The sequence below is a fragment of the Nematolebias whitei genome, chromosome 4 (genome assembly GCF_014905685.2).
Source record: "Nematolebias whitei isolate Nwh7 chromosome 4, NemWhi1, whole genome shotgun sequence".
In the NCBI taxonomy this organism is placed as follows: domain Eukaryota; kingdom Metazoa; phylum Chordata; class Actinopteri; order Cyprinodontiformes; family Rivulidae; genus Nematolebias; species Nematolebias whitei.
In genome coordinates, this window is record NC_056501.1 from 14,990,054 (window position 1) to 15,007,232 (window position 17,179).

Below are 17,179 nucleotides of genomic sequence, written 5' to 3' on the forward strand. Positions count from 1 at the left end.
TATAACAACAAAAAAGGTTGAATCATGTCATCTGGACTTCGTTTTCTGATTCAACCTTTTTTGTTGTTATGTACCTGGATGACTGAGTAAACAAACTTTGTGTTTTTGTGGTGAAAATGATGCATAGGTTTTGGAGACAAAAAAATCCTAACCTGCTCTTTGTCACAGTTTCTCATCCTAAGTAAGCACAAAGGCAACAGTGGAAAGGAAAAACTCCCTTTGAACAGGAAGAAGCCTCCAGCAGAACCAGACTCAAGAAGAGTGTCCATTTGCTTCGACCGGCTGGGTTTGAGAGGACAGGAAGGAGAAACGAACACAGAATGACAGGTCCAGGTGAACTTTCTATAGGAGGAAAGACAAAAAACACATGTTAAGATAGAAATCATTACAAATACAAACAGGTAGAGGAGAGCAAGTAAAGACGGCAGCAGAGTGAGGAAATGTGGTCCGTTTGTCCTCCAGTAGTCTAAGCCTAGCAGCATAACTAAGGGATGGCTCAGGAAACCCAAGCCAACCCTAACTATAGGATTTATCAAAAAGGAAAGACTAGTTTTAAAAGTAGATAAGATGTCAGCCCCGGATAGAAACTGGAAGTTGGTTCCACAAGAGAGGAGCCTGATAACTGAAGCTCTGCCTCCCATTCTGTTTTCTCCCTTTCTGCTACCACGCCTTCCCTATCCGTACAATGGACTGAAGTTTTAGCTAATTTTGTGTTTGCTAAGGCTGATCAGCTGTGGTGGCCACCTTAAATTGGGCCAGAAATTAATTTGTTGTAAATGTACTCTCATCTAATGATTACTTTCCAAAAGTTTCATCAAATTATTCCAAAAAGATTTATGAGCAATTGTGCTCATAGACAAATACAGACACAAGCACATTGTAAGTGAAATGTTGTTGAGCTTTTGACTTTGTTTTTGGTTTTTTTTATATAAAAAAAAAAAAAGAAAAAGCCTTTGAATTTACTTCTATCTTTGATACATTTTTATCTTTGTCCTTCTTTTTCTTTTTTTTAGGTTTAATTGTTGGCGTGATCCTGCGATACGGCGTTCACGTTCCTCGCGATGTTAACCCCGCCTCCATGAGCTGCGTCGTTAACGCCAGCCCCGCCACCCTGCTGGTCAACGTCAGTGGCAGATTCTACGAGTACACTTTGAAGGGGGAGATCAGTGCCAACGATGTGAACTACATGCAAGATAACGAGATGCTGCGCAAGGTACCACTCCAGCAGTGACATTTGAAGACCGAACGGCTGAAATGTCATTTTATAGTTCACTGAATGAGTTTGCTGTTGAATTTAAAGCAAACCAAGGCTGACTTGAAACCACTCTTAACAGATTTATGTGACGCAGATCTAGATTTATGTCTAAAAATGGCCTTAACTGACACGTTCTGTAACATTTTGTAATTTAGTTCTTCTCAGTTCTTGTTGATCGTTCTGAAAACGACTCCATTACGTCCCAGATGTTTCATCCTTGGTTAAATAATTTCTTGAAGTTATCCAGAAATTTCACAGCATTGTAGTATGTCTGAATACTATTCTACGAGTACTACGAGCTGCTACCAGTCTTAACTGGAGTTAGTAAGCCAGAAAAAATCTCTCCAGTTTTTGCTTCTCTCCACTGGCTCCCTGTCAAGTCCAGAATTGAATTCAAGATCTTACTTCTAACCTACAAAGCTCTCAACAACCTAGCTCCATCTATAGTTAGGGTTGACTTGTTACGCTTCCATAGGCTTAGACTATCCATCCATCTATTTTACCCGCTTATTCCATTTTGGGTCACGGGGGTCGCTGGTGCCCATGTCCAGCAATCACTGTGCGAGGGGCGGGGTACACCCTGGATGGGTCGCAAGTCCATCACAGGGACACAGAGACAAACGAGACAAACAACCATTCACTCTCTCACTCACACCTAGGGACAATTTAGAGTTACCAATCAGCCTAACTTGCATGTTTTTGGTCTGTGGGAGGAAACCGGAGTACCCGGAGAAAACCCACGCATGCACGGAGAGAACATGCAAACTCCACCCAGAAAGGCCCCTGGACCGGGGTTTGAACCAAGGACCTGCTCGCTGAGAGGCAGCAGCTCTACCAGTTGCGCCACCGTGCTGCCCAGGCTTAGACTACTGGAGGACAAATTGACCACATTTCCTTAAATGAGTTGTTAAAATTGAATAGTTTTCATTTGATACTATTTCTGTCTTAATGTGATTCTCGACCTGCCATTGTGTATCTGTTCCTCCTTCCTGTTCCTCTCAAACCCAGCTGGTTGAAGCAGATGAACACTTGTCCTGAGCTTGGTTCTGCTAAAGGTTTCTTCCTCAGGGAGTTTTTCCTTTCCACTGTTGCCTTCATGCTTGCTCAAGATGAGAGTTCTGCATTGGAGTTAAATTCAAATCAGTCTGCTCCTCTGATAAATAATAATAATAATAATAATTATTATTATTATTTTTATATACCGTATGAACGTTTCTGTTCAGTGCCCTGAGATGATTTCTGTTGTGACTTGGTGCTATAGAAATAAACTGAATTGAATTGAAAATACCTTCTCATTTGTTGTTTTGTTTACAAACATCACATTGTTGCTTTGTTTGTGTGACTCAGGTAACCTTTGACCCTGAAGTGTTCTTTAACATCCTGCTGCCACCCATCATCTTCCACGCTGGCTACAGCTTAAAAAGGGTACAGTATTATTCACTCACTCCTGCTGAAGAAAACCTTTTAAAAAAATTTTTTTTTATAAAGGGAACATTTATTTTAACTTGCACTGAATCAACAACAATAATGAAATTGTCTTCTCTGTAATTTGAGATGTTTGCTGATGTGGCATTTTATTTGATCTTTCAGAGACATTTTTTCCGGAACATGGGATCCATCCTGGCTTATGCCTTTGTGGGGACTGTCATTTCTTGTTTTGTGATTGGGTCAGAACCTTAATTTTCCCCATTAAAAGCAATCCTTCGGTCACTGGTTGGAGGTTAAAAGCTTCACTGTGTGTTTTTCTTCAACAGGTTGCTGATGTACGGCTGCGTGACGCTCATTAAGCAGGTCAGTCAGTTGGGTGGAGACTTCTTCTTCACTGACTGTCTGTTCTACGGAGCCATCGTTTCTGCCACAGACCCAGGTAAAAAATACTTATACGCACATGTCAAACGCTTTATTACTGAATTTACTTGAAGCTGAAGTTTGTTATACGTGTTCAGCATAACACATCACCTATTTTTGATTTATTGCTCTTTATAAGACTGAGCTGAACACAGCACCTCCGACTGAAGAAGTCTTTCGGATGAAAGACGAAACATTTCTACAATTTTTTTTTGTTTTGTTTTTTTGAATGTCCAGAGGACCAGACTTAACTTTTTTAGATTTTTCTACCTGGATTATTGAGCAATCATTAGGATATAACACATCACCTTCACAAAGAGTCTCCCTAAACTTAAAATCATCTGCATGCAGCAGTTTTACATACAGTACAACAGATATACTGTACACTGTACTATGAGTTTAACTGACTATGCTCCCACAATACAAAGTCCAACTGAGATCAACTCTACACAGAAAACCTTTAAACTTGCACATTTAGTCACATGCTCTACTAAAATAAAATGTTCAAGTGTGCATATTTATTTGCTTTTTTACGCCACTTATAAATGTTTGTTTCAGTAAATGGATAATGGAGATGCAAACCTACAATAATTGTAATATTTTACCCACTTTTTTTTTTTTTTTTTTTTACCTTTGGGTCTATAAAATCTCATTTAGTCATTCGACGGAAACAAATATAAAAACACAGGACATAAAAATTCAAAAAGGATTGCATATCGTTTTAATGTTCACCTTCAAAGGAGCTCAACCAGGAAGTATGTCTGACATTTAAAACAGGTAGAAAAGTCACATGATTCCTTGATGTAAAGTCACATGACAGCTGAGAAATAGTTCATTCAACAATTCCCTGCAGGATCAGTAAAGATCTATCGTATCTTATCTTTTGTATGTTGCCATGAATTATGGTGTCCACCAACTTAAGGTTATGCCTCCTCCCCTGCCTTTGGCAGTGGATGTAGCGTTACCTTAAGTTGCTGGCCCTAATTATTACCACATACATCTTAGTATAGATTTGTATCTCTCTGTGACGTATAGTTCTTTTGATCAACGTGTTTTTTCTGTTTCAGTGACAGTTCTGGCTATATTCCACGAGCTGCAGGTTGATGCAGACCTGTACGCATTGCTGTTCGGAGAGAGCGTGCTCAACGATGCCGTTGCCGTGGTTCTGTCTTCGTAAGTCGCCTGTTTCCATGTGATCACGCTCTTGTATAAGCTGTGATGTGCACTCGGTGGTAAAATTACTCGTTTCCCGCAAGAGAGGTTAAATGTGGACGTCTTCATCCCGTTTGTCAACTCAGCAGTGATAGTTATTCACGGTTGTCACATTTAATTCGGAGTAAAGTGGAATTTGATCCGTCAGATGACGCTCCGTTATTCTCCACATTGGCTTGTTGTAATCCTCACAGAATTCTGCGTTTTCATAGCAGCAGGAGGAGGATCTGGGTCCTGCAGAAAACCTCTGAGCAGAGCGTAGAGCGCCTCTTTGTGTGTCTTTGCAGTGCCTGAGGACAAACGCATCAAATCACAGGCTATTTGTTGTTAGACTCTGGCTTATTCAGACATTGTATTTAATAATTTATTTTTTTGTTCTTCTTGCTGACTATTTTTAACGTTGTGAGTCAGCTAAGAAAACATTTCAGAGCATTTCTTATCTGTAAAGGGCTTGAGAGAGATGAGGAGGCAAAATGGAAGGAGTGCATAAAGATAAAATTCCTTGTGATTTCTCGTGCGTGTATGTGTGCGTGTGTGTGTGTGTGTGTGCGTGCGTGTGTGTGTTTGTGTACATGAAGGCTGTGAATATGAAAAAAACAGTCTGTCTTCAAAATCACACTTGGTTCAAACTCCTTCTCACTTTAGAAATGTAATATTTGGTAACTTCATCACATTTTTTCACAAAAAAAATCCTTCTGGATTTTTAAAATGTATTTATTTTTTACTGTATGCCCTGACTCCAGTTTTATATATCTAGAATTTACATACTGATAATGGTTTCTAAACAATTTGAATCAAGTTTGGTGACAACTAGTTTTCTTTCTTCTATGTTCTCAGTTCTTTATTGATTACGACAGTTGTAATACAATATTATTATTAACAATATTATCGTTTATCGCAATAATTTCTGGATTAATCGCCCACCAAAATTTGTTATCGTGACAGGCCTAGATGTGCTGTCTTCATGATAACATTTGTAATTATGATTATTTATTTTTTTAATCAGCCTGATGGAACAACTTTTTCTCCAATTAGAAAATATTGTTCAGGTCTGCAGGGTTTAGCTTTTACATCTATACAACTGAATAAACCTTAAGTAGTTGTACTTTCTGTGTGCACTGGTTTTACAGTCTCTGTACTTTGTCTCCTTCTTGTTTTCGTTAATTGTTTGTTTTCTGTAACATTTCAGGTCGATCGTGGCGTACCAGCCACAAGGAGACAACAGCCACACCTTTGAGGCCATGGCGCTGCTCAAGTCTTTTGGGATGTTTCTCGGAGTCTTCAGTGGCTCCTTTTCGCTCGGAGTGGCCACTGGAGTTGTTACGGCGCTCATATCTTTTTGTTTATATATATATATATATATATATATATATATATTTATCAAGATGACTTGATTCATTGTAAATCAGGTGTGCAAAAGAGTCTCAGTGATATTGTTCATAAAATCTGAGTTTGTGTACAGAAGTATTTGAATTAGCATAGCCACAATTAGCGGCACAATGTTTTACTTTGTAAAAGGATAAAAAAAAAACAACGGTTAAATTTTCTAATCTTTAAACTGTATTAGCAGCGGTCAGTCAGTGTAAGGTTTTAAAGATAAATGAAAGAAAGCTAAAGAATGTTGGTAGAGTTCTTGACTTTTTTTGTGTACGTGACAAAGTTCACGAAGCTGAAGGATTTCCAGCTGCTGGAGACGGCTCTGTTCTTCCTCATGTCGTGGAGCACGTTCCTGCTGGCTGAAGCTTGTGGCTTCACAGGTAACGAACACACTCACTCACACACAGTCAAGGTCATTTGGGTGTAATGTCATTTTCCACCTTGCAGTCTCACTAACCTATCTAAAGCAGGGGTCTGCAACATGTGGCTCTTTGATCCCTCTGCAGTGGCTTTTTCAAGCTTTCACTAAAACTAACATACAACTGAATTTTATTGGTACAAACAACAAAAAAGGACTAGTTTTAGCTGTTTTCCTGTAATTTCGTTTGCAACTATGTGAATGCTGGAACAAGTACAAGGAGTAAAACATACTCACTTTAACTTTATGCTTTATTTCTATACTTGATTATTTTGTCCACAATTAAAAAAAATTACATAGATCTGCATAGTTCATAGTTTTTATTAATTAAAAAACTACTCCCCACCCCTCTCACTCTCTTTACAAGAATCTGGTCTTTTCGTTTGTCTTAAATTGTAAAAACATTAATAAATGTTAAAAATCATTGGATATTTTAGCTTTATAATGTCACCCCTACTGGCCACAAAAGTCTCCTCCAACAAACGTAAAGTGGCCCATGGGCCACCAGTTGAAAATGTGTTGTGGCTCTGAACACTTTTAATTTAGCGAACGAAGGAATAAAAACGGCTTTTTTGATCGTAAACGTTGCAGACCCCTGATCTAAAGGCTCATTGGCCCTGCTGGAGTGTTCCTAACGAGACAAAATATGTTCCTATAGGGATCAGAGAAGCAGAAAATTATTGTTAATCCATTGTAATGATCCTGATCAGAGTGTATTGATCTGTTGATTGTGTTGTGTGCTGCAGGTGTGGTGGCAGTGTTGTTCTGTGGAATCACTCAGGCCCACTACACCTACAACAACTTGTCTCCTGAGTCTCAGGACCGAACAAAGCAGGTCAGACCTGGACTGCAGCCATCACACCGCTTCACATCTGCTTTTTTTTTTTTTTTAATTTATCTTCTTAAAACCATTAATGTTCCGCCTCAGCCTTAAAAGTGCTTTAGAACCACAGTTTGTTTAAACTAAATGTCATCTCCCTGTTGAAGTTGCAGTTTTTTATTTCTGTAAACCTCAGTATGTCTTCACTGTTGCTATAATTGTGTGAAAACAAACACTGCAGCCCCCTCTTCATCACACGACAGGGACATGGAGCCAACAGGGTCTGAATACAGGCTGGAAAAATAAAACGCACAGTTGCTGTAATAAAAGGACAAATTCCAAAAATGGCCTCAGTAAATTTCCCTTTCAGTGTTTACAGGTTTTATGTTCCTGCACATACAATACAAATTATGTATCTGTAAGCAAATGTTTGTTTTTCTTTGTTTGCAGCTGTTTGAGCTCCTAAACTTCCTGGCAGAGAACTTTATTTTCTCCTACATGGGTCTGACCCTGTTCACCTTCCAGAACCACATCTTTAATCCGATGTTCATCGTTGGAGCGTTTGTATCCTTTGGACCCAGTGAAACGCAGTGTTTTATGAATGCACTCCCTGATCAGAATAGTAAATAATTTCACTTAAATTTTTGTAAAATGCAGGTCTTCCCTGCTCATTTCTGCATTTTTACAAATATAAACATCTCAGAATGACAAGCAACCACCAAAATGTAATCAAAATATGATTTTGAGATGGTAAATAAGTCTGTTGGCGTGTCAGAAGTTTTCACTGCTTTTAGTTTTGCTGTTCTTAACATCTTTCCCTCTCAGCTGGCAGTTTTCCTGGGTCGAGCCGCCAACATCTACCCTCTTTCACTTCTTCTCAATCTGGGCCGACGTTACAAGATCAGGTCCAACTTCCAACACATGATGATGTTTGCAGGTCCGTGGAGCACAGATGAGGACGTTAGTCATGAACTTGTTGTTTTTGCTCATCTTTTTCTGTGTTGGTCTTTTTAGGCCTGCGGGGAGCGATGACCTTTGCCCTGTCCATCAGGGACACGGCCACATTTGCCCGGCAGATGATGTTTTCCACCAACCTTCTCGTGGTCTTCTTCACCGTTTGGGTTTGTGGCGGTGGCACCACTCAGATGCTGTCCTGCCAGCGAATACGGTACGACTGCAACACCACCAAATCCACTTCAAAATGGATTGGCTGGTGGTATTTGCTGGAAACTCATCTTTGTTTGGTCTTGAATGTGTACCACTTTATTTATAAAGCACTTAAAAACAGCAATAAGGCTAGACAAAGTTCTGTACAGCCAAAACAAGCAAAGGACACAGGATAAAATACATACACTGCCTGGCCAAAAAAAAGTTGCTAACTGGATTTAACCAAGCAAATGGGTACGAGCCTCCTATATATCCTAATGGATAATTACTGCATGGGTGATTATCTTTCAGCTGGCAACAAATTATTTAACCCCAACTGGTGCAATGAGTTTCTTCTCATTTCTTAAACAACCATGTCGAAACACACGTCGTGTGGTCGTGGAAAAGATGTCAGTCTGTTTGAGAAGGGTCAAATCATTGACATCAAGCAGAGAAAACATGTAAGGAGATTGCAGAAACTACTAAAATTGGGTTAAGAACTGTCCAACGCATTATTAAAAACTGGAAGGATAGTGGGGACCCATCGTCTTCGAGGAAGAAATGTGGCCGGAAAAAATCCTGAATGATCGTGATCAGTGATCACTTAAACGTTTGGTGAAATCAAATGGCAGAAAAACAACAGTAGCACTCAGAGCTGTGTTTAATAGTGAAAGTAAGAGCATTTCCACACACACAATGTGAAGGGAACTCGAGGGATTGGGACTGAACAGCTGTGTATCCTTAAGAAAACCACTAATCAGTGAGGCTAACTGGAAAAAAGGCTTCAGTTTGCTAGGGAGCATTAAGATTGGACTCTGGAGCAACGGAAGAAGGTCATGTGGTCTGATGAGTTCAGATTTTCCCTGTTCCAGAGTGATGGGCGCATCAGGGTAGGAAGAGAGGCAGGTGAAGTGATGCCTAGTGTGTCTAGTCATCAATGCAAGATCTTGGTGAAAAATTAAAGCAACACTGGATGGAAACAGATCTTGTGACATTGCAGAAGCTTATCAAAACAATGAAACAGTGAATGCATGATGTAATCAAAGCTAAAGGTGGACAAAGAAATATTAATGTGACCTTTTTTTTGTGGCAAATTTATTTATTTTTTTGGCCAGGCAGTGTATAAAAGCACAACACAGATACAATAATAGTTCATTTATGAATCATAGAGCAACACAACTGTATTAGCTAGAGAAGAGTTTATAACGTGGGTTTGATGTAATTTAACCACGGGCTTTTAAATGTTGTATAATCGACATGCAGCTGTTTGAATTCAGATGTTGAATATAGTTCAGAATATCTCCTTAGAAAGTAGTAAATTTAAGAGAAGTTTTCAAGTCCTTGATGTTAATTGACTCAATTTTTATAGAGGGGAGCTTTAATAAGGGTTGGGATTAACATACCAAATGTCAAAGGGAATAATGATAAGTTTGTTGTTCTGGGCTCTTCCAACAGAAACTGACTTCTTTCTTTCTTTAACAGAGTGGGAGTAGACTCGGATCAAGATAACTCTGTGAGTAACATTCAGACACACATTTTACAGCAGTGTGATCAGCAGATCAACTCTGTTTAAAAACTAAATAATAATCATTTGTTTTGGTTCAGGTGAGTGTCGCTGACGGATCAGAGAGAAGAAGCACCAAACAGGAAAGTGCCTGGCTTTTCAGAATTTGGTACAGCTTTGACCACAAGTATCCTTTTCCATCAGCTTGTTGTTACGTCGGTGCTTCTGTTTGCATCCTTTCATGAGTTGATTTAGATTTTATCTTTAAGCAGCAGAGGGAGCCCCACTTGTAGATTTGAAGGTAATAAAGGTTGTAATATGAAGTGTGTTCAATTCCATGCATTAGGAGTAAAATATCTTAATAAACAGCTTCATTATTGTTTAATTCTTCTCCTGTTTATGTATCTTTGTCCTTAACTCGAGTCTCCAGCTATCTGAAGCCCATCCTAACCCACAGCGGTCCTCCTCTCACAACCACGCTGCCGCCATGCTGCGGCCCCCTCGCCCGCTTCCTGACCAGCCCTCAGGCCTTTGAGGTCAGATGCTGGTTCACACAGGAGCCATTTTGAACTGAAATTTTTAAAGTTTACATCATTTAACAGAAGTTAAAACGGGTTATTTTGCAGATTCATGAAGCTTAGATGTGAAGTGATGCACCAGTCTTAGTTTAGTTGGTCAAGTCTAATTTCTCTGCAGCTTTGACCTGCCCGTCCGCTTTATATTCTTTTCTATCTTATAACTATGATCAACAGAATACAAAACATTTGCACTAATGTAAAATAAAAGACCCTTAATAATTATTCAATAAAAAAAAAAAAAAATCCTGTATCTCGTCGCACAGCTTTGAAATAAAACGTACAGCTCGATAAGGAAAAGTGTGCCATGACGTTTGGTAGCAGTATGTTGTACATCATAAACATTATATTCTGAAAACTGCACAAAGATACGATAATAAATGTGAGTTTGGCGAAACGGATAAAAAAAATCCAGCCCTGCAGATCTATAGATGAGACATTCTTCACGGTAGAAACATTCAAGACTGAAGCAGGGCTTTACATGTCGGACAGGCATTTAGATATCTTTCAGTTTTTACACAATCAGTTTTGATTTTATGATTTTTAGGAGCTTTTTCTATTAAATGTTCAACTGACTGTCGCAAACCTTTGCCGACTTGCTCTTTCTCCTACAGCGTTTTTATTACAGATACACTTCTATTTGAGCTCCAAATATTATCTTCTAAAATGGAAGTAAAAGGTATTTTTTATGTGTCATATCGCCCCCCCAGTAGGAATATAAAAATTCAAATGTGTGACCATCTTGAGTATTCTGCCACTAAGGGTTCAAGAGTTTTAAGTATTTTACTTACGAGTGTTGCACTGTGATTGTTTATTTGAGGCTTACTTTTCAGTGTGTTTCTGTTTGCGTCATTAACTTGGCTGTCAGGGAGTGATGACCACAGGTGTGTGGTTACCATGGTGACCAAACTCCTACATCAAAATGTCGACAGAAATGTTCTCGTTTTTTACATTTATTTTACTTCACTCACCAAAAACGTGTCCTTCGCTATCGAGAACTAGCATCTTTGTTTAGGTGCGTTCACTAACGGGAATAAAATCTGATTTCTGTGTGTTGGATTAGCCAGTCGGTCGGTGCACACGTTATACCAGGCATGAACCAGGACTACAGTTACTTACTGCCTGTATGTATGACATATTTCATCTCCCCCCTCCCCAGAATGAATGCCAGCTGAAGGACGACGACTCCGACCTCATCCTGACGGACGGCGACATCAGCCTGACCTACGGCGACATCACCGTCAGCACGGACGCCACGGGAGCCCACACCAGCAGCGGCAGAGGCTTCGTCGGTGTCGCCACCTCCGATGACCTGGACAGAGAGTTGGCGTGCGGAGATCATGAGCTGGTGATGAGGGGGACGCGCCTCGTACTCCCCATGGATGACTCTGAGCCGCCCTTCACAGACTCCCGTCACTTACGGATGTGAAAATCACGGTTCATTTTCGACCCTGACAACCATCCGAGATGAACTGACACAAGTACCTGACTTTCACCCCTTCGCTCTTCCATTTTTTTAATTTTTTTGCACTTTGCTGCGCTCCGCACGCTTTTTTTCAAGGTTTTCACTTCGTCTACACACACGGTTGTCTCTACCTCATTCTCTTTCTGCTCATGTGTCCACTCCTCTCTGGCACAGACCATTAATGTATTAATCAAACTTCTTTTCAGGGGTTTTGTTAATCAGATGATGATTTTACAGTTTAGCTCTTGAATTGTAGCATTTCACAGCGGTCCAGCAGCATGTATTAGTGTGTGAATGCAAACACCAACCTCTAGTTAAATCGTCAACGTACAGTATATCTCAAGAACTTTATGCATGCTGAAGGTAAAGCTTTTTTTTGTTTGTTTGCGTTTGGGTCTGACTCTGAATGTTGCTGCTTTTTTCTCTCTGTGCATCAGAGGCGAGCTGAGCCAGTGGAAATCTCTGCTGCACGTTAGGTTTTTATCAAGTGCCTGGGAGTTGTAGTTTTTCAGCATGGCGACCACTAAAGCTGGATTATCACTGAGAAGCAGAGCAGCCCTTTGTTTTTCTTTGTAAAAAATCAAAAACACAAATGGACGCCTCTGTCCATAAGGTAGCAGTATGCTCTGTGGGTGTGCAGGCTGTGACAGCTGGCTGTAAACGTTGTGGATCTCTCGGTTGACCTTAGACTGTGACTCACAGGAAGACTACACCTTATTTTAGACGCTGATGCCGCTCGCAGCAGAATGAAGTTCAAAAGTGAGAAAGCTTTTTGTGCCATTTCTCTCCTGCATTTTGTCATTTTAGGAAAACTGAATTCATGTGACCTTAAAAGTGTTTTGTATGCATTTTTTACACATTTCAAGTCACGTTTTTCATACCTATTTAGCTTTTTTCCACACATTTTCTACAAAAAGGTGTTGCATTTATAACAGTAAATCATATTTTCTCATTCAATTAATCTAAAGCATAAAAAACCTACATTTGATGCTACATAGCGTAGTGTTTCCAAATCGGAAAGATGTCACAAGACGGTGCAGAAGTGATTCATTTTTATTATTTATGAATCAGCCAGCTTTGATTATTGACACTTATTATTAATTGGTTTGTAAAATCTCAGATAATGGTGAACAATGTGCATCAACTTACATTTGACTTCTTTTGAACTTTTAGTGATCTTTAATCGAAAATTTCCTCTGAATTTCTTCTTGTAACAACTTAATACTGATTCTGTTGCAGCCTTAGATTTTGAATAAGCAGTTTGCATGAAACGGATCCACCTTTGAGGGATTCAAAGTGGTACTTCATATCCCAGTCTTGGTCTGAGTAGATATTTGCACAGGTACTGTGTCATTACTGTGAAAACTGCCAACATTAGTTGTTGAAATGCTGGATTTCTCCTGCGTCGTGCACACCAGGAGTCTCAAGAATGAGCTTTTTATTGGTTAAACTGGAGTTCACAAGCATAAAAACGCATAAAGTTTGAAAAATATTCTACTAATCTATCGGTACGTATATAAAGATGAGTTATTTAAACCGTTTCAATGCATGTTCGAGCAGAACGGAAGGGTTTGTGAGCTTTTGCAGCTGTTTTTGTAACGGGAAGTGATGATAGGTTGTCACCATGGCAACACCGTTTGTTGGGACAGAAGCCAGAAAACATTTGGTGACTTAGCTGAACACAACAGTTTATGTGTTTTGGCCGCTGTGTTAGCCAAAGAAATGAAGCGAGTGCGTGCATAATGAGAGGAAGAGAAGAAAGGAAAAGAAGTAGAAAAGGAGGAGTGTGTTGATGACGGTACAGAGGTGGAAGGAAGAGCAGGCGTGAAAATATTGCTTTTCCTTCCACGGTTATCTTCTGCTGTGCAGGAACTTCAAATTTAACCTTTTTTTTTTGTGTTCGTTTTAATCAGGCATTCCTCTGGACACCACATTGTGTGTTCTCATATCAGCAACTTCATTCTTCTTTATTATTTGTGTTACGAATGCTTCTTGAAGAGCAGAAACAATGAAGTACAAAAAAAAAAAAAAAAGGCTGAATTATTTGCACTCGTGTTGAGAACGTTGTTCTGTGATGTTTGTTTTCAGCTGCTTTCATGTTAGTTACTGAATCTTTTGGAAGGTTGTGGACAAAAAAAAAAAATCAAATTTCTGTCTATTTAGGACAGATTAGTTTATGTTTAGCTGAATTTACTGTTTCTTTGTAAAGAATTATGTGACCCTGTCATAGCTTTTGTCCGTCATCAGGTACTTTGTGTTCATTTTGTTTGAATGCTGCTGTGGCGTTTACAGAGCAGAAATTATTTTTGCTGAACTCCAGAAGGGGAAACGATAAAATATATTTAAGCTGCATTGTGTGCCATTGTTCAATGGACTCTGCTGAAGGAGATCTAGTTTTGACCTCCTGGCCTGGTCCGTCTTCTCTCTGCTCTGAACGGCGGCTTGTTTTAGGCTTTGATCATTGGGAATCTGACCAAAGAGGCCCGCTGCGCTCCGTGTTCTCAGACACTCTTTATACTGCAAACTCGGTGTGTGTGAACGTGTGCGCGTCCTAATGCCTGCGCGTGTGTTTGAATGTGCGAGGTAGAGAAAGACGGGAGGGGCTGTGCCCTCTCTTTTCCTTTTTTGTTGCAGGTACTGACTGTTTACATCTGTGTAAATATACCTTCACCTGTTCTGTGTGCGTGCAACAAGGAATAAACAAAAGCCCCGTGCTTTTTGATTAAAGCCTCGCTCGTCGCCTCTTTATTGGATGTCTGGATTGTGTTAGAGAACATCCCTCCACAAAAAGCAGGATGACTTTCAGAGGTAGCTCTGAAATTTGTTGAAACGTGAATTACTAAACCAGAACAAAGGCTAAAATCAGCAAAACGACAGCTAAAAACTAAAACCAACAAAAGGGTAGCTAAATGCTAAAACTATTAATTGTACTTCGAAGCTAAAATTAAATTAAAACTAGCTAGAAGCTAAAATCAGTCGATATGTCGCTAAAGGCTGAAACTAGCAAAACTGGAGCTAATGATTAAAATGGTGGGTAAAAGCTAAACCTAGCAAAAAGTTTAATTTAGCAAGTCAGCAGTTTGAAGTAAAAATTAGCTGAACCATAGCTAAATACTAAATACAGCAAAATTTGCTACGAAATTCAATTAGCAGAAAGGTATTTGGGCGGCACGGTGGCGCAGTTGGTAGAGCCGTTGGCACTCGGCGAGAAAGTCGCAGGCTCAAATCTCGGCTGGAGGCCCTGTGCAGAGAACAGAACAGCTTCAACTCTGGGATGCAACAAAACAGGCCCAAACCATGATACTTACCACCACCATCATGTTTCACAGATGGGATAAGGTTCTTATGCAGGAATGCAGCGTTTTCCTTTCTCCAAACACAATGGTCTTGAATTTCCTCCATTTGTACACAATCTGTCTGACTGTGGATCGGTGGAGTCCAAACTCTTTAGAGATGGTTTTATAACCTTTTCCAGCCTGATGAGCATCAACAACACTTTTTCTGAGGTCCTGAGGAATGTCCTTTGTTCCTGCCAACTTTCAAGCACCACATATAGTTTGATTACAAAAAACTGTTCAAAAGAAGCTAGAATCAGGAAAACAATCATGTTGCTTTGATTTAATGTTAAAAAAAAAAAAAGTTATTTTTTCAGGCTGTTAAGTCTGAGAAGACTTCGTGGAGGAATAAAGCTTCTTTTTTAACTAATTTTCTAAGATCTGTGACATCGTAAGAGGGGGGAGAACAACACTGCTTCACTATATAAGTTTCAATCGTGGCTAAAAATCTCTGATTTGTCATCTCAAATGAAAACAAGTCTGTGAATGACTCATCAGTTGTTATAAGCTGCGGCTGATATCCAAACACAAGATCTAAGATAAACATGTGACATCGTAAAACTTAAATTATTATTGCATTTACCAAATAAACCGTTAAAAAAATCTAATTTTCCTGAACATATCTTGTAACGGACAGCAGGTAACGGTTCCTAACATGGGCACAACCTACTTCCAGTCTGCTGAAGAATGTCTGTGAGGCGGGGGTCACAGTCCGGGGAGGAAATGATTATGAAAACCACTTCAGCTAAAGCCGAACTGCAGCATTTTTCTTTTCAACATGGACAAATTCCTTCATCGTCCAACAGTTATGATTTATGATGAATTCAAAAAGAAAGAAATTTGGCCAAACTGCTCACTTTTTCTCCCCAGAAAATGAGATTAAGAAGATTTCATGTGTTCCCACTCTGACTGAATTAACACAATTAATTAAATGAACAAAACGTGTGTATTGCTTTGTTCTATTTAGCAAAATAAGACTTAAAAAATGATGACCTGTCTTTTAAAGCCTGGTAACTTTAAGAGAAGGAGCTGCAAGCGCAGCAGTTCCCAACCCTGGTCCTTGAGGAACACCATCCAGCATGTTTTAGTTGTTTCTCTGCTCCAACACACCTGATTCAGTGGTTTATTTACTTCCTTAAGTTAGGCAGAAGCCTGTTAATCACCCTTTCATTCAAATCAGGTGTGTTGGAGCAGAGAAACAACTTAAACATGCAGGATGGTGTTCCTCAGGGACCAGGGTTGGGAACCACTGGAAAGTAATCTGGGGCTTTTGATGATTTTATCTGAAATATTGTTGTCCCCGCGTGAAATTATTTAAATCAGACAACTTCCATCCATCCATCCATCCATTATCTGTTACCCGCTTCTTCCTTTTCGGGTCACGGGAGTCACTTGTGCCCATATCCAGCATGATGGTTAAAAACAAGAATTTGGTGCTCAAGTTTGAGTTTATTATGGATGTTCTCTAATCCACGCTGGATAGTATTTAGTTAAATGTCCCTTAGTGAGTTGCACCTCGACCCCGGGCTCCCATCAGCAAGCGTAATTTCATTTGGATAGTTGACTGGATTAGTTGGTTTTCTGCTGTGGACTCAACTTTGAAACAAACTTTGAGATCTTTCCATCCAGAAGCCTAAAGTTAACTTGATTCATCCAATCAGAAACTGTTCTGTTAGATCATTCCAATGTGTCCAAGGTTCAGCTCGATTTGAGGTGAAGTAAAAAATGTATATATATTTGGAGGAAGTTTCATCATGGCTCTATCCATTTTATGCAATGCACAAGTACCCCGGCATGATACTACTGCCACCATGCTTGACAGTTTGCACTGTGTTCTCAAGTTTAAAAGCCTCACCATGACTACTCCTCCAAAACATGCTTATAGTTATTGTAGCCAAAAACATTAACAAATGCAACTTTAAGTTTTTGCTATCTTTTAGCTAGTGTTTTGCTACTTTTTTGCTAGTGTTTTTCTATATTATTTGGCTACTTTGTTCTAGTTTTTTGCTTTTTTTTTTTACTAGCTTTTAGCTGGTGTTACTTTTTTGCAAGTGTTTTGCTGCTTTTTACTAGTGGTTTGCTACTTTTTGCTATTTTGTTGCTACTTTCTATTGTTTTGCTATTTTTTTGCCAGCTTTTAGCTAGTGTTTTTCTACTGTTTTGCTAGTGTTTTGCTGCTTTTTATGCTAGTGTTTTGCTAGCATTTTGCTACTTTTTTGCTAGT

At 39.5% G+C, this 17,179-nt stretch overlaps 1 protein-coding gene across 1 annotated transcript in view; it reads left to right on the forward strand.

Annotated features, from left to right (window-relative positions):
- Positions 1 to 11,959, forward strand: part of slc9a6a (solute carrier family 9 member A6a) — a 13,410-nt gene extending 1,451 nt beyond the window's left edge. The window contains exons 2-16 of the mRNA XM_037675743.1: positions 1,014 to 1,213; positions 2,603 to 2,680; positions 2,846 to 2,922; positions 3,010 to 3,122; positions 4,171 to 4,276; positions 5,505 to 5,646; positions 5,967 to 6,072; positions 6,857 to 6,945; positions 7,381 to 7,494; positions 7,756 to 7,867; positions 7,945 to 8,098; positions 9,559 to 9,589; positions 9,682 to 9,767; positions 10,011 to 10,116; positions 11,315 to 11,959. Of these exons, the coding sequence (XP_037531671.1) occupies positions 1,014 to 1,213; positions 2,603 to 2,680; positions 2,846 to 2,922; positions 3,010 to 3,122; positions 4,171 to 4,276; positions 5,505 to 5,646; positions 5,967 to 6,072; positions 6,857 to 6,945; positions 7,381 to 7,494; positions 7,756 to 7,867; positions 7,945 to 8,098; positions 9,559 to 9,589; positions 9,682 to 9,767; positions 10,011 to 10,116; positions 11,315 to 11,584 (1,784 nt within the window). The 3' untranslated portion in view covers positions 11,585 to 11,959. The remainder of the gene's footprint in view (positions 1 to 1,013; positions 1,214 to 2,602; positions 2,681 to 2,845; positions 2,923 to 3,009; positions 3,123 to 4,170; positions 4,277 to 5,504; positions 5,647 to 5,966; positions 6,073 to 6,856; positions 6,946 to 7,380; positions 7,495 to 7,755; positions 7,868 to 7,944; positions 8,099 to 9,558; positions 9,590 to 9,681; positions 9,768 to 10,010; positions 10,117 to 11,314) is intronic.
- Positions 11,960 to 17,179: the final 5,220 nt, after the last annotated feature.